The sequence below is a fragment of the Dunckerocampus dactyliophorus genome, chromosome 14 (assembly GCF_027744805.1).
Source record: "Dunckerocampus dactyliophorus isolate RoL2022-P2 chromosome 14, RoL_Ddac_1.1, whole genome shotgun sequence".
NCBI lineage: Eukaryota > Metazoa > Chordata > Actinopteri > Syngnathiformes > Syngnathidae > Dunckerocampus > Dunckerocampus dactyliophorus.
The window spans coordinates 11,339,118-11,361,175 of record NC_072832.1 but is presented as its reverse complement, the minus strand read 5'-3'; the positions used below and the strand labels follow the sequence as shown (position 1 = coordinate 11,361,175).

At 42.3% G+C, this 22,058-nt stretch overlaps 1 protein-coding gene across 2 annotated transcripts; it reads right to left on the bottom strand.

Moving 5' to 3' along the window:
• On the bottom strand, nt 1-21,649 carry ism1 (isthmin 1). Of its 2 annotated transcripts, none has more exons than XM_054799570.1 (7): nt 21,273-21,649; nt 20,907-21,157; nt 9,904-10,131; nt 8,090-8,354; nt 4,181-4,324; nt 2,312-2,401; nt 1-2,153 (listed from the first exon to the last, which is right to left on the bottom strand). In XM_054799570.1, the coding sequence occupies exons 1-7, from the start codon at nt 21,301-21,303 to the stop codon at nt 1,636-1,638; spliced, it is 1,527 nt and encodes a 508-aa protein (XP_054655545.1). In that variant the 5' UTR covers nt 21,304-21,649; the 3' UTR covers nt 1-1,635. The 2 variants fall into 2 exon arrangements, with proteins under 2 accessions (XP_054655545.1, XP_054655546.1); XM_054799571.1 differs by having other exon boundaries at nt 9,904-10,128.
• Between the last annotated feature and the right edge of the window lie 409 nt (nt 21,650-22,058).

Below are 22,058 nucleotides of genomic sequence, written 5' to 3'. Positions count from 1 at the left end.
TACATTTTTATTACTGCTATTTTATATGTCCTTCATGAGTTCACAGTGTAGGAACGGAACTCATACGTAACCCGAGCACCACTTGTATTCTGAGTCCATTACAGTATTATATTTGGGTCAATACAGTAATAACTCTCACAATGTCAATCAAAACCAACTTTATGGTGTCCACAAATGTTGCATTTTTAATGTTGTGGCCAGTGAGTGTCTTTCTATATAAAGATGAACAGGTTAGAGCTTAATGGCCCGTACAGCAGGTGGTCTGCTATGATAACGATCCAAGCTGTGTACTGTAATCTTAGCTTCAAACAATGTTGTAACTGAGGACGAGGATGGGAAGGACAGGAGACTTACAAAGAATGCTTCACGTTCACGCCGATGATACGAAAGTTTGAAGCTGGAGAGATTTACAGCTTCAATTGCAGTTGCTGATGAATATCTGTGCCGGCATTTAAGTGTCAGTGGTTGAAGGATGCATATTGAAGAGTTGTGGCGAAGCAAGCATGCAAGAAGCCACGCGGGGTTGCAGTGGCAACACGAGCCCTGCTGTCGGCCAGCTGTGGTGCACAGTTAACGGGAGGAATGAGGGCGCTATGAATGGCTTCCTCTGTGTGACAATGGCTGCAGCTGGTCAGAGGTCCTTAGTATGTCCAGGCAGTACTGTGCGTGTGTGTGTGTGTGTGTGTGTGTGTGTATGCTGAAAAATTACGTAGGAATGTAGGAGGATACTTTCCAAAGACAAATAAATTTCAAGAGGCTCTTTCAATCGTCAGCCTTGAAAGAAATCCCATCAAAAGGAAGGACCACAGTGTTGCACTAGATTAAACAGATGAAAGCCTTGTACAATGGTTTGATCCTATTGGCAAGGATGAGACGATACGACCTTTTAACTGCAAAAAAAAGCGTCGGAACAGGAATAGAGAGGAGAAAAAAAGTGTTTTTTTGTTCATTTTTTTACTGCTTTTGCAGACCAGGTGCTGGATGGCCACTGACACTCACGGAAAGTATTGCAATTTTCAAAAAAGTTTTATTCATAGACTTATAATCTCAAAAATATGTCCATTATAGCATTGCATTCACGCACTCTATTATCATCCTAACGTAAAACATTGACGGCGACGCCCCCAATTCAGACACAGCTACAACTCAAATAAATACTTTACAGAAAGACAATGCAGACTTTTTACAATGGAGGTCTGTTCACAAATAATAGACACTGTGCGCATGCTAAATGTGAAATGCATGCTTAACATACTCATAAGTTTACATGAGAACCTGGATACTGCAATCGACAAAATGGGGGAACCACCTCCCCTCATTACGTCAACACACTCCTGAAGGATCTCCATTACCACAGAAATTTACCATACAAGCCCGGGCACACCTTACATTTCGGTCGTATCATCATTTCCCTTTAAGAATAGAAAATCCCTTTATTGATGAAAGGATACCCCGAAAAGCATCATTTTTCTCAGAGGTATATTTAAAACAATTGGCACATTATTCAGTGCCTTGTATGCAAGTTCTTGGTGTCCATAGAAATGGTCCTCATAGATTTTAGGTTCTCCTACTTCAGAGGACCAGTAAGTCTTGGAACCCTTAAATCCAAAATGGATCCATCATCATTTTGAAGGGCTAGAACTCCCTTGCTTCTTCAAACTGCTTGGAGTAGTCATCTTCCGGGGGGTTGTCACGACACTTCTGTCCATTGTTAGGCGGCCTGGCCTGGTTGTAGCGACTCCAGTCCCCCTTACATATGATCCAGGGCAAGATGTCCACTTTGTAGTGCAGGTCAGCCGAGAACTCTGTGCTGATGAGATTGGGCGTTCCGGCCCCTTTGCCGCGCGTGATGAGCTTCATGCTGTCGTCGTAGCAACAGTGCTGTGCGGCCAGTGTGGTGGACTCCAGCGTCAGCATGGAGCGGATGCAGTATCGTGCTGTCGGCTTGTAGATCTCCAGCTTCTCTTTTGGCCCACTGGCATCTTTCCAGCGGAAGTTTCTGCGCGAAGCAGCGTCGTGCACGTTGGCTGTGCTGTACGCCACCTCGGTCGGGTACGAGCAAGGGCAGCTGGGGAGATCACTGGCCACCTTGCTCATGTATTTCTTCAAGAAGTCGCTCTTGCAATTCATCCATCGCTCACAGCTGTCTGTGTCTGGAAGATATGGAGACACTTTTAAAATACTACAGTACATCTTGTTTTAATATTGGAAGATAAAGAGGAATATGGATACTACCACAGCTAGATGGATGAACTGTCTGTGACAGGATGGGAACATTTCAGTGACTGATAGTGTGGAGCTGTGAACTTACCAACACCAAAGAGCTCAGTGGCATTGAAATCATCTGTTCCAACAAGCAGGCTCACTTCTGTAGCTGCTGTCTTGAAGGCATCTTCAATACCTTCAGACAGTGAGAGGTGGGATGGATTATCTGGTGGCCTTTATAGCACTACACTCAGGACAATGTGCAAGAGCTGTATTTTTTTAATCTAGACTGCTTAGTTCAGTGGTCCCCAACCCCCGGGCCGCGGGTCATTTGGTACCGGGCCGTGGGTCATTTGGTACCGGGCCGCACAGAAAGAAAAAATAACTTCCATTATTCCTTTTTTGATGTTTTATTTGGAAAAGTGGCCGAATTCTCTCTGTTACATCCGTCTCACTTGACGCATGTCCATTGTGCGTGTGCTAACTTTCTCTCGCCGCACAGATAGACTACTACTGTATTTTTAGCATTTTTCTTTCACCTCATATTTGGTCTCAAATGCTGATACTATGTGGGAATGCATAAAGGTAAGTTTTGATGACTTATTGAGGGCTAATGTGCACATTTGCCTCAAGTTAATTCATGCTAGCGCACTGCCTTTTACCACACACGTCAAACAGCAATGTAATAATCTCTCGGGAAAAACTTGGCTGGAATTGAACTGGTGGACGGTGGGTCGGCATTCATTTTGTGCTAATAATTTGATGTTATTCATGTCTTAGTTTTACATAATACATAATAAATAAGATAAATTAGATTGCTATAATGTACGACCCCCCCGGTCCACGGGAGATTAGTGGGAACACAAGCTGGTCCATGGATCAATAAAGGTTGGGGACCACTGGCTTAGTTGACAGGGATGGCATGAATCGATCAATGAATAAACTGTCCCAATTTTGATGATGTGGAACTGAATGGTGATTAATGGTGCCTTGAGGCATTTCAGGCAAAATGGAGTGCAGTACTTGGCTGCAACCAGCAGAGGCGCTGTTGATTCATTCAGTCTGCACAACTAGTGGCATGTCGGCTATGTAAATCCTACGTGCAGCATTATTCTACTCAATACAACACTGGCATTGAAACAAGAGTTCAGAACATTCAAATTCATATATGCTTTAAAATATTTTTTTCCAAAAATATCAATCAATTAATTGATTAAAAGTTTTTTGTCAAATAATATGCTCATCCCTAACCGACACTGTCACAAAGGTAATAACTACTTGCACTAAGGGCTTTATGTAGGTTATATGTAGGTAATACTGTACTTTATATCTTGCAAATCATTGCGAGAGTGTGGGTCATGGATTAAGTAAGAGCCTATTCAATTTAGCTGCCAGGATTTTTTTTAATCAAGTTATTTTTTTTTATGTAATGTTGTTAGAGTAGAGAACTGAATGGGATATAGAGGCGTTGGTTTTCTGTAAAGACCCATGCACTGTAGTGCCATTCTAGTGTGTCTGTTGTTATGGTTGAAGACTGTACACGGGGGCCTAGTGGTTAGCATGTTGGCCACGCAGTCAGGAGATCAGGAAGATCTGGGTTTGAATATCCGTTGTTTCCCTGTGTGTGTGGGTTTTTTTTTCTCCGGGTATTCCAGTTGCCTCCCACAATCCAAAAACATGCATGTTAGGTTAATTAGCGACTGTGTGAATGTGAGTGGTTGTTTGTCTATATGTGCCCTGCGATTGGCTGGCGACCAGGGATAGGCTCCAGCACACCAGTGACCCAAGTGAGAATAAGCGGCAACTGTAACTGTAACTGTAAAGTAGTTAATAAGGTAAAATATTTAAAAAGGTAACCGCAATATTAGAAACTGATCTCTGTATGACTTCATCACATTTTATATTACGGTCCTTGTATTGGATCTAATTAGATTTCATGAAGAGGACAGTGGGTGTCCATCAACTGTTTATTTACCTGGACAGTTTGGCATATCGCAGGTTCTGGACTCGGTGGCAGTACAGGCATAACCACAAGACCTGGTTCTCTTCTGGTTGCCATTTCCACAAGTGACACTGCACAGTGACCAGTTACTCCAGTCGCCCTCTCCGTCCATGTAGTCTGAATCCGAGAGAAAGAGACAAGAGCGCTGACGTAGGCCACATGCTGAACGTATTCATTCCTGATAGCATGCCTCACTAATAATAAGTAGGGAGAGCACAGGAGAAGGGAAGCAGCTCTCTTTGACTTTGCCCTTAAAGCAGTTACCAGACAAGTCGTTCTGTGCACACATGGATTGCACGGGCTCATCTAGAATTGTTAAACAAATCACTCCAAGGCAACGAGGAGAGTGTGTTCAGTCAGTAGGTCGAGTAACAAGGATGGCTTTGGCAAATTTCACCAATGATTCAAGACATTTCGCGTGGAGCGGGATCTATCTGTGATTCATCGGATTGAAAATGGGAAGCGAATTGGCAAGAAATCCTCTTTAAGTCCAATTATCGTTGAGCACATGGCGGTAATGGGCATACATGGAAACAGTTACACTCGGCTTTATGACTGCCTAAGTCCATCTGCAAAACCGCATGCAAACACAGATCTCACTGACACACACGTCTTGAAAGCAGCGCTCCATCAATGAGGAGAATTAATGTGGGCATGTTGGGATGGAAGTATTTCTGGCTGGAGTCCAAGCTCTCTTATACAGCCCCCCCTCTGGACCATCTGCCCCTTATTATGAAAAGATAGACACCAATGCTCTTTTTCGTGCCCTTCCATAGGATACTGTAACCAAAAAGCAAGTGAGACATTAATCTTTCTAATACCGATGTAATACCGAGCAGGGCACCAAAGCCCCAAATGCCTGCTTTCATGCACTGGTGAAAAGCGATGGTTATCAATAATTTCCGCCTTGCATAATATAAATACCCAGAAAGACTCAAAGTAATCCACACAAAGGTACGCTTACTCATGCACGAGAAGTGGATGTGCCGTATAATTGCGGTAATGTGATCATAGAGTTAAGAATGATACCACCTTGTAGTAATGTCAAAGCAAGTATAAATAAGGAAAAAAAAGTTTGTTATGGGACCATTTTCAACTAAAATGAGAACACAATTTGTTGTACATGTTGCAATATACAGTAGATCTTCCCTATTCCTGAGACCACCCGCGAATAGCAAATAATCACCAGTCTGCCTGTACCAGCTGAACCATGTTGTAGTCAATATGTATTCTTTACTTGCGTCTCTTGCTTGCTGCTGTAACAAGTGAATTTCCCGGCTGTGGGATAGATAAAGTCCAAATACAAATACAAATTTAGACGCCCATAAAAATGTCTATTTTAACCAATAATCAAGCCGGAAATCTGCTGCTGCATCAATGTGTCACCGTGCGATACACAGCCTCATACCTCCCCGTCCAAACCCTGCTGCCTGCCTGATGTTGATGTTCGTTCTCCTCTGATTTCGGATTAACATGTACAATAATAATGACTGTTGTAGTTATTAGATTAGATTCAGATCCAGAGCCATCCTCGTCTCTCTTCAGTTGCCGTAGTTCACTCGCAAAGGAAGCTAACAGGCTAGATGCATCGACACACAATCCAGGTTAAGCCCTGTAACATGTCTAATGTATTCATCTCTAATCAATGCTCGGGAAAGATGATGGACAGAACATGGAATCGGCGTCATGGTCTCGCCTTTAGCCTGGTTGTCAGGCTAGCACACTTCCATCTGCTGTGGCCCTGCCTCCGTCTCTCTCTGAAGTGGCGAGCGGTGGTACACGGCTTCGATTCTCTTCAGGCTGCCAGAAGGCATTTGTCCAAGCTGTGTCTACATAATCCATTACTTACGATCATATATTAACTTGTTTTCACCTCACTGCAAGTTTTGAGGCTGAACTGGAACAAGTTGACTGTAGAGGCTTTTGCTTCCACAGCCACACAGGGCGCTGCCAGATTGCACTGACATTAGAGTACATCGTTCTCGTATGTACTTGTACATTGTGCGTTGCACGTGTATGCTCTGTTATTGTGCTGTATGTTTTACGCTGTATTATCACATATTATATGAATTATTACACTTAGGGTAAATGAGAGGCTTTCTGCAGGAAACGCGGCCCATTTTCAGTAGAAAAAAAGAATATACAGTAGTACCTCGCATAACGTAAACCTCCTTTTACGTAAATTCCACTGAACGTAAAGAATTTATGTAGTTTTGGCATCGTATTACGGATGAAATTCCACATAACGTAAAGCGTCAAGTCGGTGCAAGTTTTTTGTTTTTTTTTTTCAATCAACTTTATTAATGCCTCAAGTCGTTGCAAGTTCAGACTAACACTTGGTGACGCCTTCTGATGCTTCACGCTCTCATTGACTGATTTTCAGGGCACCGCCTCCTCTCTCATCTCATTGGCTGATTATCGGGGCACCGCCTACGCTCTCATCTCATTGGCTGACTTATACAGCGCGTACGTGAGTTTGTGTGAGAGACAGGCTTCTCCTTTCAACTTCCTTTCCTCTTCGTAGTCGCCCTTAAACTAACTTAAACAATTAAGTTAAGTTACAAATTAAAATTTTGCACAAAGCATTATCGTGTAGTGCGTGTGCGTTTGTCTGTGAGACCAGCTGACTCTTGGTCAGGCTAGTCCTCCTCCTCCTTCCTGCCTCCACTTGCGTGCTCCTGATCAAGACATCTCGTAAACGGTATGATTGTTTTTGTTTTTCAGTTTTATTCATTTACAGTAATCTTATTTAGTACCTTATTTTATATTGGAATGTTAATCTACTATGTTTATGCTAACGTTTTCTTATATTTTCCCACCATATTTGGTGGACTTTGAATATTTTGAAGTGCCAAATGGGTGAGTTTGGGAAGATCTTGGAACGGATTAGGCTATTTACATGTATTTTGCGCTTCGTATAACATAAAAACCCTAGAACATAAAGGTTCTCGGAACGGATTACTTACGTTGTAGGAGCGTCTACTGTATATACATGTATTTTTTTGGGCCAAAATCTGCAAATTTGTGGGGATGCAAATGTTGACTATGCGAAAATGCGAATATGCGGGGATCCTATATGAAATCCTATATGATCATTAGATAAGTTAACACAGCAATACTTTTGACATCAATTCTGCAGCTGTCAAGTTGTGGAGGGATGCTAAAGGGTTTGGTCATCAAATCAGTCTCCATTCATCCCCATTGGTTCACAGACTAGATAACATAATGCACTATCATGGATAACCCGCACCGGCTGTCCATAGTTGCGATTACTGGATTTAAAACCGGGAGCAGGCTGAAACTGTTCGAAATGAAATAAAGGACAAACAAAAGCTGACCACAGTGATAAGCCTGAAACATTAGATATGAACATCGGTTTGACAGAAAAAAACTATCGCCCTCCTAACCGCTTTCGTAAAAGTGTGAGTGGATAAAATGTCATTTTTCCACAGCAGCCACATTCCTGTTCCACCACATTGGTTTGGGCATGCTACAACTCGGACTGCACGCATAGTATATGACAGTGAGTGTAAATTCTTCCACAGCTGATTTATGTGCAAGGTTTACTCTTGGAGAGCAGACGAACAGTGCTTTTGGCCTCGTTCCTGCTGCTCAACTTTGATCTTGGGAGGCATTTAAATTGTGTCACCTAGCGAGCTTGACACCATAGAGGAATCTGTCTCATAAAAGAGTGTTAAAAGGTTTCAAGCAAGGACTGCCAAAAGCCTGTCTGGGGATAGCAACACTTGTTATGGTGACAGACTGAATCAGCAAATCTGTAAATTACAGATTTCGCATCAAGCTGTGGCCAAATGTTGGACATGCTAGGCCATGAATTCTACTGCAAATGTTGTGTGTCACAGACGCTGCTGTGCTTCTTACCATATTCCGTTTGGGGTTTCCCTCTCTCTCCGGTGCCTCCTCTCCGGTCCCAATCCACTGGGGGCCTGAGGAAGTTGCTGTCTTCACCGTTGTCTCCATAGGACCGATCGTGGTCCTGCGCTTGATGAGTGGTGGAGGACGATGTGGAGGAAGTGCGAGGCCACCAGTTTCTCCAGTTGGTAGAAGCCCAGTTGGGTTTAGTCTCCTTGCGGTGGCCTTTTTCTGGCTCATGCGCTTCTAACCCATCCACAACCTCAATTGTTACCTTCCGTGAAAATAAGAAAGACAGTTAAAAAGTTAATATTACAGGTGTGGGGTCATATTGACTGTTTTTGGGGAAGGTGAGAGAGGCTAAGGCTGGAAGAACTTTGCTAGGGACTGGAAGGCTGCTGAATGGGGCGCAGAGAGGACTCAAAGTGGTTGTAGAATGGAGGTTGGGACTGGTTGATGGCTTGTGAGGGCATACTCACACTAGGGCAGTCATACTGTGCCCTCTCCTGGACCCCTCTGGCCTGGGTTCACACTGAGCATTTGTGCTTTGGCCCGTTTCTTTGTCCCATCGCTTCTATTCTGCTTCATTACTGCAATTTCCCTGACTGCGTGTCTTATTTTGAGTAGCTCTGACTACTTATTTTGTGTAAGCTGGATGCTGTCATTAACTAATAGCGTGGAGGAGCGATCACACACAAATGTAGTCACGGGGTGAGCAAGCATGCCATGGGTTTGATTTTTGGATTATTTTTGAGTTACTGTCATGAAATATATGGCTTATCATGAATCATTTGCAAGTAGTGATCACATTACAGTCGTTCTTTGTCTTGGATGCGTTGTGCGTGTGCATGTGCGTGTGCGTGGAATAATGCCGTGCCCTGGCCTACCTCTTCCAATCGTACCAAAGAGGGCAAATGTGCCAAACATGAGCACGGATCAGGATTGGTGTGAAGATGGCCCAAGCACCGTACAATTGCCCTCGTGTGAGTACGCCCTAAAAGTTGTTCCTCTAGACCGAATGGGTCAACTGGGTATAAGGAGGTGACATCTATTGATAGCCATGTCCCCACCGTCCTCTCCTCTCCTCCCGTCCCCTCCCCCTGTTTGTCCAAAGACATGTGCCTCCCAGATGAGGTAGGACCGGCACCCCTGCCCCTTAGCCCGTCTCCCACCTCGCGGGCTCTCTCCACCTAAACACAAAGTTCAAAGGGCTCCTCAGCCTCCTCCAGACCATGAAAGCCAGATGAATCCCAGGATCAAAGAACCCCTCCTCCTCCTCCTCCCTCTTTTCTCCCACAGCCTCACGCCCTTGCTAAATCGGTGGCTCCGCTCTCTCACCACATCTTGAGATGTTAATACACTTTGTTCGTCCTCGGATTTAGCGGCGATGATCTTAGAAATGGAGGGGACCCCCTTGCTAGATTAAAACGAGAGAATGATTTAAACATAGCGGTGGTTACCCGGCCATCTACACTCTGGAGGAACTTAGGGATGAGGGCTCACCACACATTTACATAAGCTGCCAGCTGTATTCCTGCATGTGGTTGAGCAGTGGGGCATTGCTGGAAAAGTGTCTTCCTTTCAGTTGTCATGATGATGGACACGAGACCTCAGAGGCTACCCTGAGCCTCACGCCATCCCAGGAAGTGGGATAAAGGGGGAGGCAGAAGAGGACATTGAAGAAAAGGGGGTTAGTGATGTGCACCAAAGTATTCTCCATCATCCTGCTCGCCCTTCCTGTCCTGATTGCTTGAGTAGCCATGTCTTACGAGTCAGTGAAAGCATGAAAGCAGCAGGACAGGTGCACAGTCACACATGATCACCTGTATGTTGGGATTCTGCCCATTGATATCAGCTTTGGAGAGGTCGGGGAAATTGTGCAGGTCCAGTAGAAAAGCTCCAGGCCCATCCTTGTGGACATTACTGCCAGTGCCTTGCACCCACGGGAGGGCAGCGGACCGGTGGGCAAACCGACGTTCTGGACCAGACCGCCAGGAGCCTTCTGAAGCCAGTTGGCCCGATGAGCTGCTTTTTGCATGGATGATGTTCTGCTGGAGGAGGGGGGGAGAGGAAAACATGATTTTATTGCGGGGCCTTATACAAGACATTTTTACTATCCGTTTAATGTCAGGTGTGAATGAGAAAAACAATCCCCCAGCATGTGACTTGCCGTCTGCACGTCCCATGTTGACAAGATGCTCATGTGAACGTTACCTCTGCCATAAATCTCTCTCAACTGCTTGAGCTCCAGATAGAAAGAGCCAGAAATAGCAGTCTGCTTTCGCCAAAACGTAATCTGCCTAAATCATCATCTTCTGTTGGATTGTGCAGTCATCCCGTTGATGCTTTCACAAAGAAATATCCCGTGCGCATACAGTATACAACACATACAGTATTCTGATGCTGGCTCGAAGACCGACTGTTTGAAACTGATGGTTTTACATTACCAAGTCTACATAGACGACCCAGAGCAAGCATGCAAAATCATTACCTTGGCTTCCTTGCGGCCAAAGGAGCATTTGGTTTCTCTGACAAAAGATGCAGCGTGCATTTGTGTTCTGTTAGGTACACATACTGTACAAGAAACAATCGCTCCTTAATTGGCCATACAGCGCTACAAAGTCCGCAATCATGGGGGGGTAGAAACTACCTACAAAGAAATCACCAATCATGTTTTCTTTGTTCATGCTCCATTTCTTCCACCCCACTGTTCTTGTGGCCTGAGAACATAGCAGCAGTGTGCTGTACGGTTGCGGCGGTCAGTCACAGACAAAGTGTCAGCTCAGCTGCATTGTGGTCTCCATAATAGCCCCCAGTGGAGCTGTTTGTGTCCAACCAAGGTGCACTCTGGGCCAGTGCAGGCACTCCCAAACGGAGCTGCACAGCATGGATGGAAGGGTTATAAATGTAACTTGAATTCAACCGCGAAGGGAACAGTGGCTGCACGGAAACGTTCAAGTCCATTAAGCATCTTTTGCTTCATAAAGCGAGGCAAATAGAAGCAGTGTTTTCAAATTATTTAAGATATTTTTTTTTTAATTCCAATCTTCGGGTCTTTTTTTAAGACAGTGGCCCTAAAATCTCAAGATGATAAAAACATTACAGTTAATGAAAGGCATAATAACCGTTTTATCGATGAATCTTTTTAGTCAGAATTCTGCCAACTGTGTGGTAAAACAGACCGCACTGCTTGGCTGATGCTAGCAGAGCTGCTGTTGATTCAGTCTCAACTAGTTTGTTGCCTAAAGAAGCTTTTTCTTTTCTTTTCATGTTTATTTTTTTACATAGCATTTAATGTTCAATTGTTCTTCCAGCTCAAAAAATAATATTGTTAAAATGAAATAAAAAATATTTACATAAATTCAAATATTTATTTGTAGAATATACATTCCGAAATATTTTCTGACATTTACATTCATATTAGGGCTGTCAAATAATAAAACAATTTAATCAGATTAATCAGTTTTGAAATTAATTAATCATGATTAATCACCACTTGCAACTACGTCTGAAATATGCCCATTTTTGATGTATTTAATGAACACAAAGATAAATAACAGGACAGGATTATATTTATATAGTATATAGAGTATGTCAATCAAGCTAAAAGACGCCACACAAGTCTAAAAATCTATTTGTCAAACACTAGTCTCTTTACTAGTAGCAGAACATTTCAATCACACTTGTTATGTCATAACCGTAATAACCGAATCATAACCGTGTTATGAGCGAGGGGTTACATTCAAAGACATCACGTAATTTCAGGTAAATTTCAGTGTATTTTCCAGCATACTTAAATGTAGCAATTTGCACATGCGAATTAAGAGTTACGAATTGAGGGATAAGAATATCCGCTTTATGTTTTTCCTTATCTTCCTGTTTATTTACACACATACACACATTATAAGGACATTTTTATGATGTTCCGAGTGTCCCTGAATGCATCTCACATTCTTGTAATGAGCATGAGGAAGTGTAGTTCTCAAGATGACCAGACTAGGGACGTGTGTGAGTTGGAGATACATCCAGTATATGATGATGGACTACCGCTATGATGTGTTCAGGTTAGAAAGGAGAGTCAGAATCTGGTGTGACTGTGTGGGGATGCTCCGCTGTGCCTCGTTGAGCAATGTGCTCCACTGTGCTTATGGCGACGGATCCGTCTGCCGTCATAACAGAGAGGCATGCTTGCTCTGGTGCGCATGTGTTAATTAAAACTAATTAATATCAAAAATAATATTTAAAAATTGGCTAAATTTGTCAATGAAAAAATGTAATTGTCCATCCATAGGCACAGCATTCCTCATCACTAAATAGTGTAGTGTATATACTGTACTGTATGATAACTGCATCAACAGCAAGTACCAGACTTTTTTATTATAATAAAACTACTCGAGCTACTTACTTACACAATACTTTCAATACGTCTGTCGGACAAACTCTCTGATCAACAGATTGTGAATATTTTAGACCCCCTAAATTTCCTAAAATTAGGCCTGCATGAGCCTTTTGAAAATAAAATTCAAATAAATTTAACTTTTCGAACCTTTTGGGAATCCCAATAATAAGTCCAGTGCTTTCTCAAACATGAGCAGACTTTGGCACAACAGCTCAGATTTTATCAAAATGATAGAAAACAAGCCATTGCATCACGAACCCCAACACGAGTGTTTGCGGGCGTTTTAATCCTCCATTATCCAGCGCGATCTGATCCAGACGGATACTGTGTTGTGTCATATGCTATGTAACACGTGGCATACAGATGAGCCGATCCCAACTCACATTTAGATGATCTCAAACTTGAAAGTATTCTGATTCATCCCATTGCAACAGGCATGCTTCTTCACAGTTTTAGCTCTAATACCATAATTCAATTTGATTTATGCATGTGAACACGTCTGCAGACAGTAAACTCGGCACTTCGGACAGACTGACACTTGTAAAAACTTAGTAGAGACAGTAAAACAAAAAATGGATCTCTAAAGATACACCATCTTGGCAGTACAGTACAGTCAATCTATATCCTACCTTTATTACTGTACTGTTCATGTTTCCATGTTATTTCGTTTATCCTGTTTTTTTTTTTAGGAGAGTACCTGCACAGAAACGTGCTATTCACGCTTGCTGACAGTGTAGAAAGAGTGTCGTGGGTATGAGAATGTTTAATAGTCAGCCTGTAAACATGAAATATTCCCAAAACGTCAGAAAAACACATCTGAATAGGAGTTTATTTGTAAGTTATTACATTTTTCTCCTCAGGTATTGGGAATAAGTCATTAATTGTGTCCTCATTACTCAATACAATACCAGGAATAATTATTCTTATTTAAAATGAGAAAGAGAAAAAAAAAATAAAATGAAGTAGCTTTAACATACAAGCATGAAAGGATTCAATATTAATCAACATAATATTTTCATAGGGCATAGAAAACCTGTTTATGACTTTCTAAATACTATTTTTTCCCATTATTAGAGCCCTCTAGACACGACATAACACCCCTATAGTCAACTTTACACCCCTATTACCAAATATAGTTGATATAATCAAAGAAAATAATCCATTAAAGACATAAATAAGACTCGCGTGGACAGGAAGTTGGGGATTCAGAGTTGAGTTTTAGCTGGAGTATGACCACAGCAGTAGCCTGTGTTGTTATCATGATGATTATGATGACTACAGTATTATTAGTAGTAGTAGTATTATGTTATTACTGTGCCTGTTGTGAGATAAGTCATTCTAGAATAATAAAAGCCTGTCGTTGGCGATCAAGTCTGGCTCGTCTTGCTAGTGACACCTGGATGCCAGTGCAGACTACGGTTCATCAATGCCTTGTATCGTCTTAAGCTGTATTTGTATTTTAGTTCGTTTAGAACATTTGTGTTGCTTGAAAATGCTTAATTTAGGCCAATAATACATAACATTTGCTTAAATATGCATTTTTGGGGGGCTAATAATAGGCTGTAGTCACCACAGACCGCGATCCGTAATTAATTAATTATTTTTATTTTATTTTTTTTGAAAAAACTTGATACAGTGACTGTACAGTGTGTGTATGCATTTCCATCTCACCAGTGCATTGTTGCGCTTAAATTACGATCCATATTTCATTATTATTTCTGTAAAATTATGTGGTTAAAAAAAACGTATAGTTGGGGGGGGGAGCGAATGAGTCACGAGAACGGAATTAGACCTCCGTTGTGTAACCTCCATCATTTCCTGATAGCGTCAAAGTGAGCACCTCGTTTTCTTTCCATATAAACCTCGGTGGAAAAAGAATAACATGCTGTTTTCTCATTTGCCTCTAATATAGTCCAGAGTAGGAAGCATATTAAAAATGGTCCAAAAAAAGTCAGGCCGCGCTCCACTTGCCATCAGTGCTGTGCAATTTTCAATGAGCTGTGCGCTTTAATTTGGAGATCAAAAGTGACACACCATCCCTCAGTTCATCTGGGCCCCCCAGGGTGTCACCCCCTACTACTAAAGGCCTTGAATGAACACATGCACACAAAAGCCACCCTCCTCACACACCCACACACACCCTTACCCTCGCTCCTGTTCTTTTCCCGCTTCCCCTTTTTTCACTTTGTGAGGGCTGCTTAAAGGGGCATGACTCCATTTTCAATTGGGAACAACTCAGGGGTCCTTTCCCCCTCCCAGGAGGCTGGCAGGAAATGAAGGCAGTTGCACAATGTGCCAGATGCTTCTCAGCCGTGCGCTCACGTAGGCGGAAGACAGAACGAGCTTGTCCTGTCACACGTGTTGTCATTTATTTATTGATTGTATGCACCCTCACTATAAATTGAGATTAAATTTAAGAATTAGACAGACGGCATCTATTAACTCATTCAATCCCGGTCATTTTTCAAAAGACAACCCCTTCATCACTGGCCATTGTAGACCATTTTGACTGATGTTTCAAGGCACACAGAATATTTTGTTCTATGGTTATATACACATGGAACCTACCAAAAAGAAAGATTAGACTCCCGTATTTCATCAGAAAAAAAAAAAAAAAGTTTGTTTCTACCTTTTTCTGTTCTTTAGTAATCAGCAGTAGAACATCGGTAAGTTTCGGGATATATAAAAATCAGTTGCCGACTATAAAAGAGAGAAAATGAGCTTTTTGTGAAAAGATACATTTGAAGCATAACTTTCACTTTGACACAAGTATATATTTGCTTTTGTGGCAGCGCAAATATCCGAACAACTACACCACAACATAAACAAAGTTGTTTTTTTTTTAACATAAAAATAACAATTTATTTCAATTACAAGTTCAATACAATTTTCACATTTGGAACTGAACTACGTGAGTTTGAAGTGAACTATGTGTGTGCATGTGCGTGCGTGTGCAGGCGTTCATTTTTATTTTTCGTGTGGTACGCAATGTAACAGCTGCCTTTATGCAAGTGCTTCCTCTTCCTGTCATGTGGGTTTCCCCGTCTTCTCACGATGCACTGCTGCTACCTAGTGGCCGTTTTTATGGCATTAAAATTGCTCTCAAGCCTAATCCGCTGGTGAGGAGTTACATCATCACCTCTTTTAGCCTCTCGTGCAAAAAAGCATAAAAGACATATGAATACGTTGTTGGGATTGGGCGTTCGGGTTTATAAAAACGTATAACTACATTTTTGGTATTGAATGAGTTAATAATTATTTCTACTCCTACTCTTTTTTTATGAGTATTACTGTTTTTTATATAGAGTGCCGAAGGTCTTAGGGCTGCGTAGTCTTTGTTGATGTCTGACCTTTGATACAACGATGACTTTTGCATTTTACATAATAGAATTCACTCCGATATAGATACAATTCAGCAATGGGGCATGAAAGTTGCAATACCAGTTTTCATGCAACGACACCGCCGGTGATCATTGCTGAATCCAAAATTGGCGGAGAAGTAAACTATGATCTCACTGCCACTGTTCATTCGTGCTTATGGTGTACTTTACAGCACATTCATGTCTTGCAAATCACGTGAATTCTTCCCAGATTGCCTTTTTTCTTGACAAAAATCCAAAATGTACTGCAGTTGTTTGGAAAATGTACAGTAGTTCAGCCTCCACCATGATACAGTTCCTGGGCTTTGTTTACACTCACAATAGTGCAGGATTTGGCCGAGACGTGTGACAGCCTTGACGGGATTTAGCCAAAGACAACAGAGATGCTTTGAGATGAAATGAAATCATTGGGCACAAACGTGAGAGGATATGTAGAGTCAGCTACACATTTTGTTTTTTAAACAGCTGTAATTTCGTATTGATTCTATTTCAAATTATATCCACACAATATACAGTATATTATAGTATAGGCTAGTGGGAATACTGTATTGCTCCAAGTGGTGAAGATGGCTTCACGGAGGGCATCCACTTTTTGGAACTGTTGTCCATTTTTGTAAACTTCCCTTGCCATCCATCCCCAAATGTTCCCAGTTTGATTTAGATCAGGGGAACATGCAGGATGGTCCAAAAAAGTGAGGTTATTCCTCTTGAAGAAGTCCTTTGTAAGGCAGGCATTGTGAACTGCAACCTTGTCTTGTTGAAAAACTGAGTCATTACCGCACAGACGAGGAAAGCCCCTGCAACATCCCCACAAAGCCATCCGCCGTTTGACGCCCCTGCACAACCTGAAGCTCCATTGTTCCATTGAAGGAAAAAGGTGCCCCCTCCACTGTGCCGTGTGGAGAACATCTCAGGTGGGATATCCTTGTCATGCCAGTAACGTTGGAAGCCACCAGGACCATCAAGTGTACATTTTTTCCCATCAGAAAATAAAATTTTCTTCCACTTTTCAAAGTCCCATCTTTGGTGCTTTCGTGCAAATTCCAATCGGGCAATTTTGTGGCGTTGAAAGAGACGAGGCCTTCAAACACGTTTTTTCTTCTTAAAACCCTTCTATTGCAGATGCCGTCTGATGGTTATTGGACTGCACTCGACACCAGTACCAACCTTCATTTAGGCCGACGATTGTCCTATGTCTTGACGGACAGCCAATCGGATCCTCCAGCTCAGGACCTGTGATATTTTTTTTGGCTCTACAACTTGACTTTCTTGTTCCACAACCCTCAGGATCCTTTAAGAAGTTTAAAATCACTACTGCGTCCAACCTCAGGAGCGATGGCGCACCGAGAGACTGCATTCAAAGAGCGACGGCTTTTTTGCCTTCGCCATCAAGAGATCATGACAGTGTGAATACCTGACAGAAAATGACATTGAATCCACATTTTGTCTTTTAAAGGCTGTGGTCTTAAACATTTAATCATGAACACCCTATTTCACTGTATTTTTTTTTGTCTCACTCCCATTTTGAAGTTCTACTTCAAACCTCCTTAATATCCAACAGTGCAACATCCTTGCAATTTTCCCAACTCGTCTTAAAATTTGGATCAGGAATATATTCAGATTTGCCAATTTTGTCTGTTCCTGAGGAAGCACGACACAAAGTGTTTCAACAAATATTTAATGATATCACAGCATTCATATTAAAGCAGTTGTCTTTTGAGAGGAATTGGCTACTGGCCTGAACACCGCTGAGTTTAAACTTGTTAGTGCACTCGATTTTGCTTCAAGATGCAAGTAATCAACTGCCGAGTTCACACAATCAATCAATTCTTCATCTATTAATGGTGTATTACGGTCAAGCTGGGAAATAATGATATATGGTCATTCTAGCAGTGCTGAAACAACAAAGGCGTGTTCACAGTGCGGTTTACTGTCACTAACATTGCACCTGTACAGGTGCAGGCAGCTACATCCTGTCCTTAGTGTTTCTTTGAATGGCATTTTAAATCTGACACCTTGGAATGACAATGCACCTCCTGGGCCGTGACAAGACTGACTAAAAGATGACATCACCACCATCAATGGTGGGCTAGCGGAGCGTGTCCACACACACACACACACACACACACAGTGGAGCATCACCCCAAAATATACACTCTTTTACCACAGCCCAAAATGTGTATGTCAGTGTGGCCCAACAACAACAAAAAGGCATGCTGGGATTTGAGTGGTTTGTGTTATATATTTGTACATTTTGAGAGGTGGGGGTTGACTCCCTCCTGGTCCTCACCCCGCCTGCCCAAACAGTTGGCCGTGTGTCAAATATTCCTCACATTCTTGGAATATTTCATCAGCTTTGCATGTCTTCACATCCAGCTGAACACAGACCTGCAGTGATGGCACCAAGCGTATAAGGAGCGCTTCTAAAAGCATCCTTTAGTTCGAGGAAACATTCTTTGCCTGAATTCCCCTCAATGCTAATAAAGCATTTACGGAGGGGTCACCGTTCCGTTGGGCATAAATACCCATTCATCATTGGGACATGAAGAAAATATGTGACTTCCAGGCTAAATATACATCAACAAAGCAGCTGGAGGATGCTTAACACTCTAAAAAGCCTGTTGATCCCAGACCCCGTCCTAACCTACGGGTCAGAATTGGAGCGGTTCTGCTGATTTTAAAATAGGCAGTTAAAGTATTGTGTTGACAAATGACTGCCTTGTGAAATTCGGTGGGGTCATTATGTTCTAAAGAAGAGTGCAAACAAAAATGTCAAAAATAGAATGACCGCAGGGGTTCTTTTCCATCCCCCAAGATATAACCAACAATACTGTACCCTCCATGACTAATTGAAAAGCAGGACGATTTGCATGGTGCAATACGCATTCCTTTTGTGTTTCCATTGACAAAGATGCCAGTGCAAACACAAGGGGCGAGGAGGTACAGTGCATGCATACTCAAAAGCTGTACAAAAGTGTGCAAAAGCAGTACCTTTTCAAGATTCAAGATTCAAGATTCAAGATTCAAGAGTTTTGGGGGTAACACCCCTCTGACACACCCTCTAATGTAGAGTACATGTGAAATATCAAAACAAAGTCCAAACTGCTTATGAAATGCCACTAAAATATATACAGTCCACTACTTTGATATAGTTGGAATTGTTCCACATGTGCTGTTCCTTAATCTGCAATTCAGGCAGTGTGAAATCTTTAATATGTGCATTTTTAAATGTAGTACTTTTTTTTTTTTTTGCTCAAATTTAACATGAGTAGAAAATGACAAAATATATTCAAAAAAACATAATGATTACTGTAATATTAGCTATAATTATATATATATTGTCCGATTAATTTATTTATGATGGGTGCTACTGGCCAGGGGTGCCGTATGGGGGGACAATTTAGGCCAATTCCAGGGTCCCCTGACTGCCAAAAAATAGGTAATTATTAAAAAATAAAAAAGGGGGTGCCAATGTGATTTTTTTTCATGGCGCCCAGAATTCCTGGCTGGCTATTGCATATATGATATTAAAAAAATGAACCATAAAAGCACCTTAATTAAGACAAAACATATTGTACTTATTTCTTCAAGAGACCGTATATCACTGATGAAAAGTGATGAGGATGAGACGACTGCTTTAAGGAGACCTGGGATGTGAGAGTACATCGGTGGAGCTCTAGCAGGACTCCCAGAAGCACGCAGCAGGCTTCCAAGTAAGAGTGCAGTCGGTAAACCCGGTGTCTGCCACCGCCAAGAAAGGCTGCCCATCTAGTCCTATTAATTCAGTTATTTTTCGGGTTATTTGCTTAGCCTTCTGACTGTCAGGCACATACAGGCGTGTGTCCGTGATCCTGGAAAACTCACCATACTCTGTCATGTGTCTTTTTAATGCTCTACTACCCCCGCAAGATAGCTTTCATGGCATTTTTCATTTTATATCACTCTCACAAATGGCAGACATGTTTGTTTTGGCTTTGGCACGCCTGCGCAGTTTGAAGGAAAGTGGGCGGGTGACACTTCTCCAAGGCGCTGGAGCAAGACACTACTCTGCACACAGGCATCGCGAAAAGCTGCAATAGCACTAGCCACAGGTGATCGCCGTCGAAAGGCATTTATCAGCATGTCCTGCTTTTCCACAGAAATCGGCCTATTTTGATCGGTAGCCGATGGATCGGAGCATCCCTAACTATAATACAATACATATTACTTTTATCGTGGGTGCAAATCTTTTCATTTTTTCTAAAATCACACTTTTTTTAAAACTAAATAAATTGAAAAATTGTATTTATGAGAAATCATCAAAAGAAAAAAAACAAAATGTGATTTATGCACAGGTACAAAAAGTCAAATATTTTCTGATAATATAATACATAATATAATACATTTCCCTTATGAGAGATATTCATAAAAATGTTTGTTATTGTGGTTGTACAAGTGCACAATACCATACTGTTTTTAATATTACAAGTATCATTTAATTATTTTGCATTGTTCTATGCTTTTAATTATTATTAAATTAATTTGTAAAAGTTATTGCTTTGATTAATATAAAAGGGTAATACAGTATATAAAAACTATATATATAATTGAAATGTATAAATATTTGTTTTAAATGTACCTTTGTCGTGTTCAAAAGAAACCTTTTTAGAATGTTTTTGCAAGGAGTGCAAAATCATCATAAATAGGGTGGAATAAAGAGAAAAAAGGTTGGAAAGCCGAGCTTTAAAGTACACAGTTTGGTTTGAGGCCTCATGTGCAGCAGGTTGGAGGTCAAAAGGGGGGGGGTTCAGCTCTGACCCCTCCATCTCATCACTTGGAATGACAGTGATGTGTGCATGATGACAGAGAAGTGCCTGTAGCAAACATTTAACCCCCCAGGACAAGAACAGGGGGTGTGTCAGCCTTTGGGGTGGAGAGGCGTTCACCTTTAACCCCTGACTGGCTGCCATTCCCGGGGGACACCCTCAGGAGAGCCTCGCTTCCGTGCTTGTGTCAACACACTCTCATATTTGATCAGGGCCATCTGATAAGACCGAAGCGGACTCACCTCGATGTGATCCAGGCTCAAGCTGACGTTGGCGGGCGGCAGCGGGCTGCTCCTGAGCACGGTGATGTGCAAAGTCAGAAGGAGAAGTCCCAGGAGCAGCAGCAGCTCGGCCGCCAGCCGCACCATCCTCCTGACGCGGCCGCCCTTTGGGGCCGCCTGAGAGGTCGCTGAAGCTCCGCCTCCGCCCGGTGCAGAGGCTCCGATCTCCGGATCCGCCGGGGACGAGGAGCCGCAACACCACTTCGGAGCCACTTCGGGGATCAGAATTGCAAAAAAAGAGGGGAAACGGATTGGCGCAGTCCCCCAAATAGTCCCAGAAAGTATGTTAATAAACCACTAACTGTTTACACTTTGATACAAACACACGTGCGGAGCTGATGCCTCCAGTCCAGTTCATGCAGTCTGCTCCAGCATTACCAGAACCTCCCGAACTTCACACTTGTTGCGTCCACATGTCCACAGCCTTTCCGCTTTTGTCCACATTGACGCTCCATGTGCTGGCTTGGTCCACCAAAGATACGGGAAGGAGACGTTTGGATGAGCACCAAATTAAGTTCTAAAGATGTTTTTGACCCTTTGGAGTCCAGGCTTGCGTGTTTCAAAGTACATCCATAATGGTGCTGGGTGAGGAAGAGGAGGGTATCGGTGGTGCTAGTATGTGCACCCCAAGGTGTCCTACAAGCGGAAATGGGGTCAGCGCACATCAAAGTAGCATGGCACGTTTTGGACTGAAGTTCTCTTGAGTCACCTTTATAGTCTACACTCCCCCACACTTCCTCCTCCCCCTCCCTGTGGGTGCCCTCCCCCTGTTAACTCTTTCATCCCACTTGGCCATACTGCAGCACGTTAAAGTGGCAAACACCTAGAGGCAAAACAAACTAGATTTTTATTACAACAAATAACAATAAAAGTTAGATTCATTTTTTTCCCTCGTGACTCCTTTTACACTGCTTTGGCACACTTCCACAAAGATAGCAAAGCTCAGGTTTTGATTGACACCATGAGATCCTCGAGACATTTTGTGCCATTCTGTTCATTTTGTAAGCTATTTTGACTGTTTTGAATCAATGTAGTAGGAGGTGGGATGTAACAGAGGATTGTCTTTTTTTTCATGTGAATTGTTCCTTAAAGTGAGCATTAAACCAAAACACT

Excerpts from the sequence above, each read along its gene's own strand:
- ism1 (XM_054799570.1), bottom strand. The coding sequence starts at position 21,303 with ATGAACTGGACTGGAGGCATCAGCTCCGCAC. Across the intron at positions 4,325-8,089 it reads GAAACCCCAAACGGAATATG|ACTACATGGACGGAGAGGGC; the intron begins GTAAGAAGCACA and ends TCTCGGATTCAG. Across the intron at positions 2,402-4,180 it reads CGATATGCCAAACTGTCCAG|GTATTGAAGATGCCTTCAAG; the intron begins GTAAATAAACAG and ends CACTGTCTGAAG.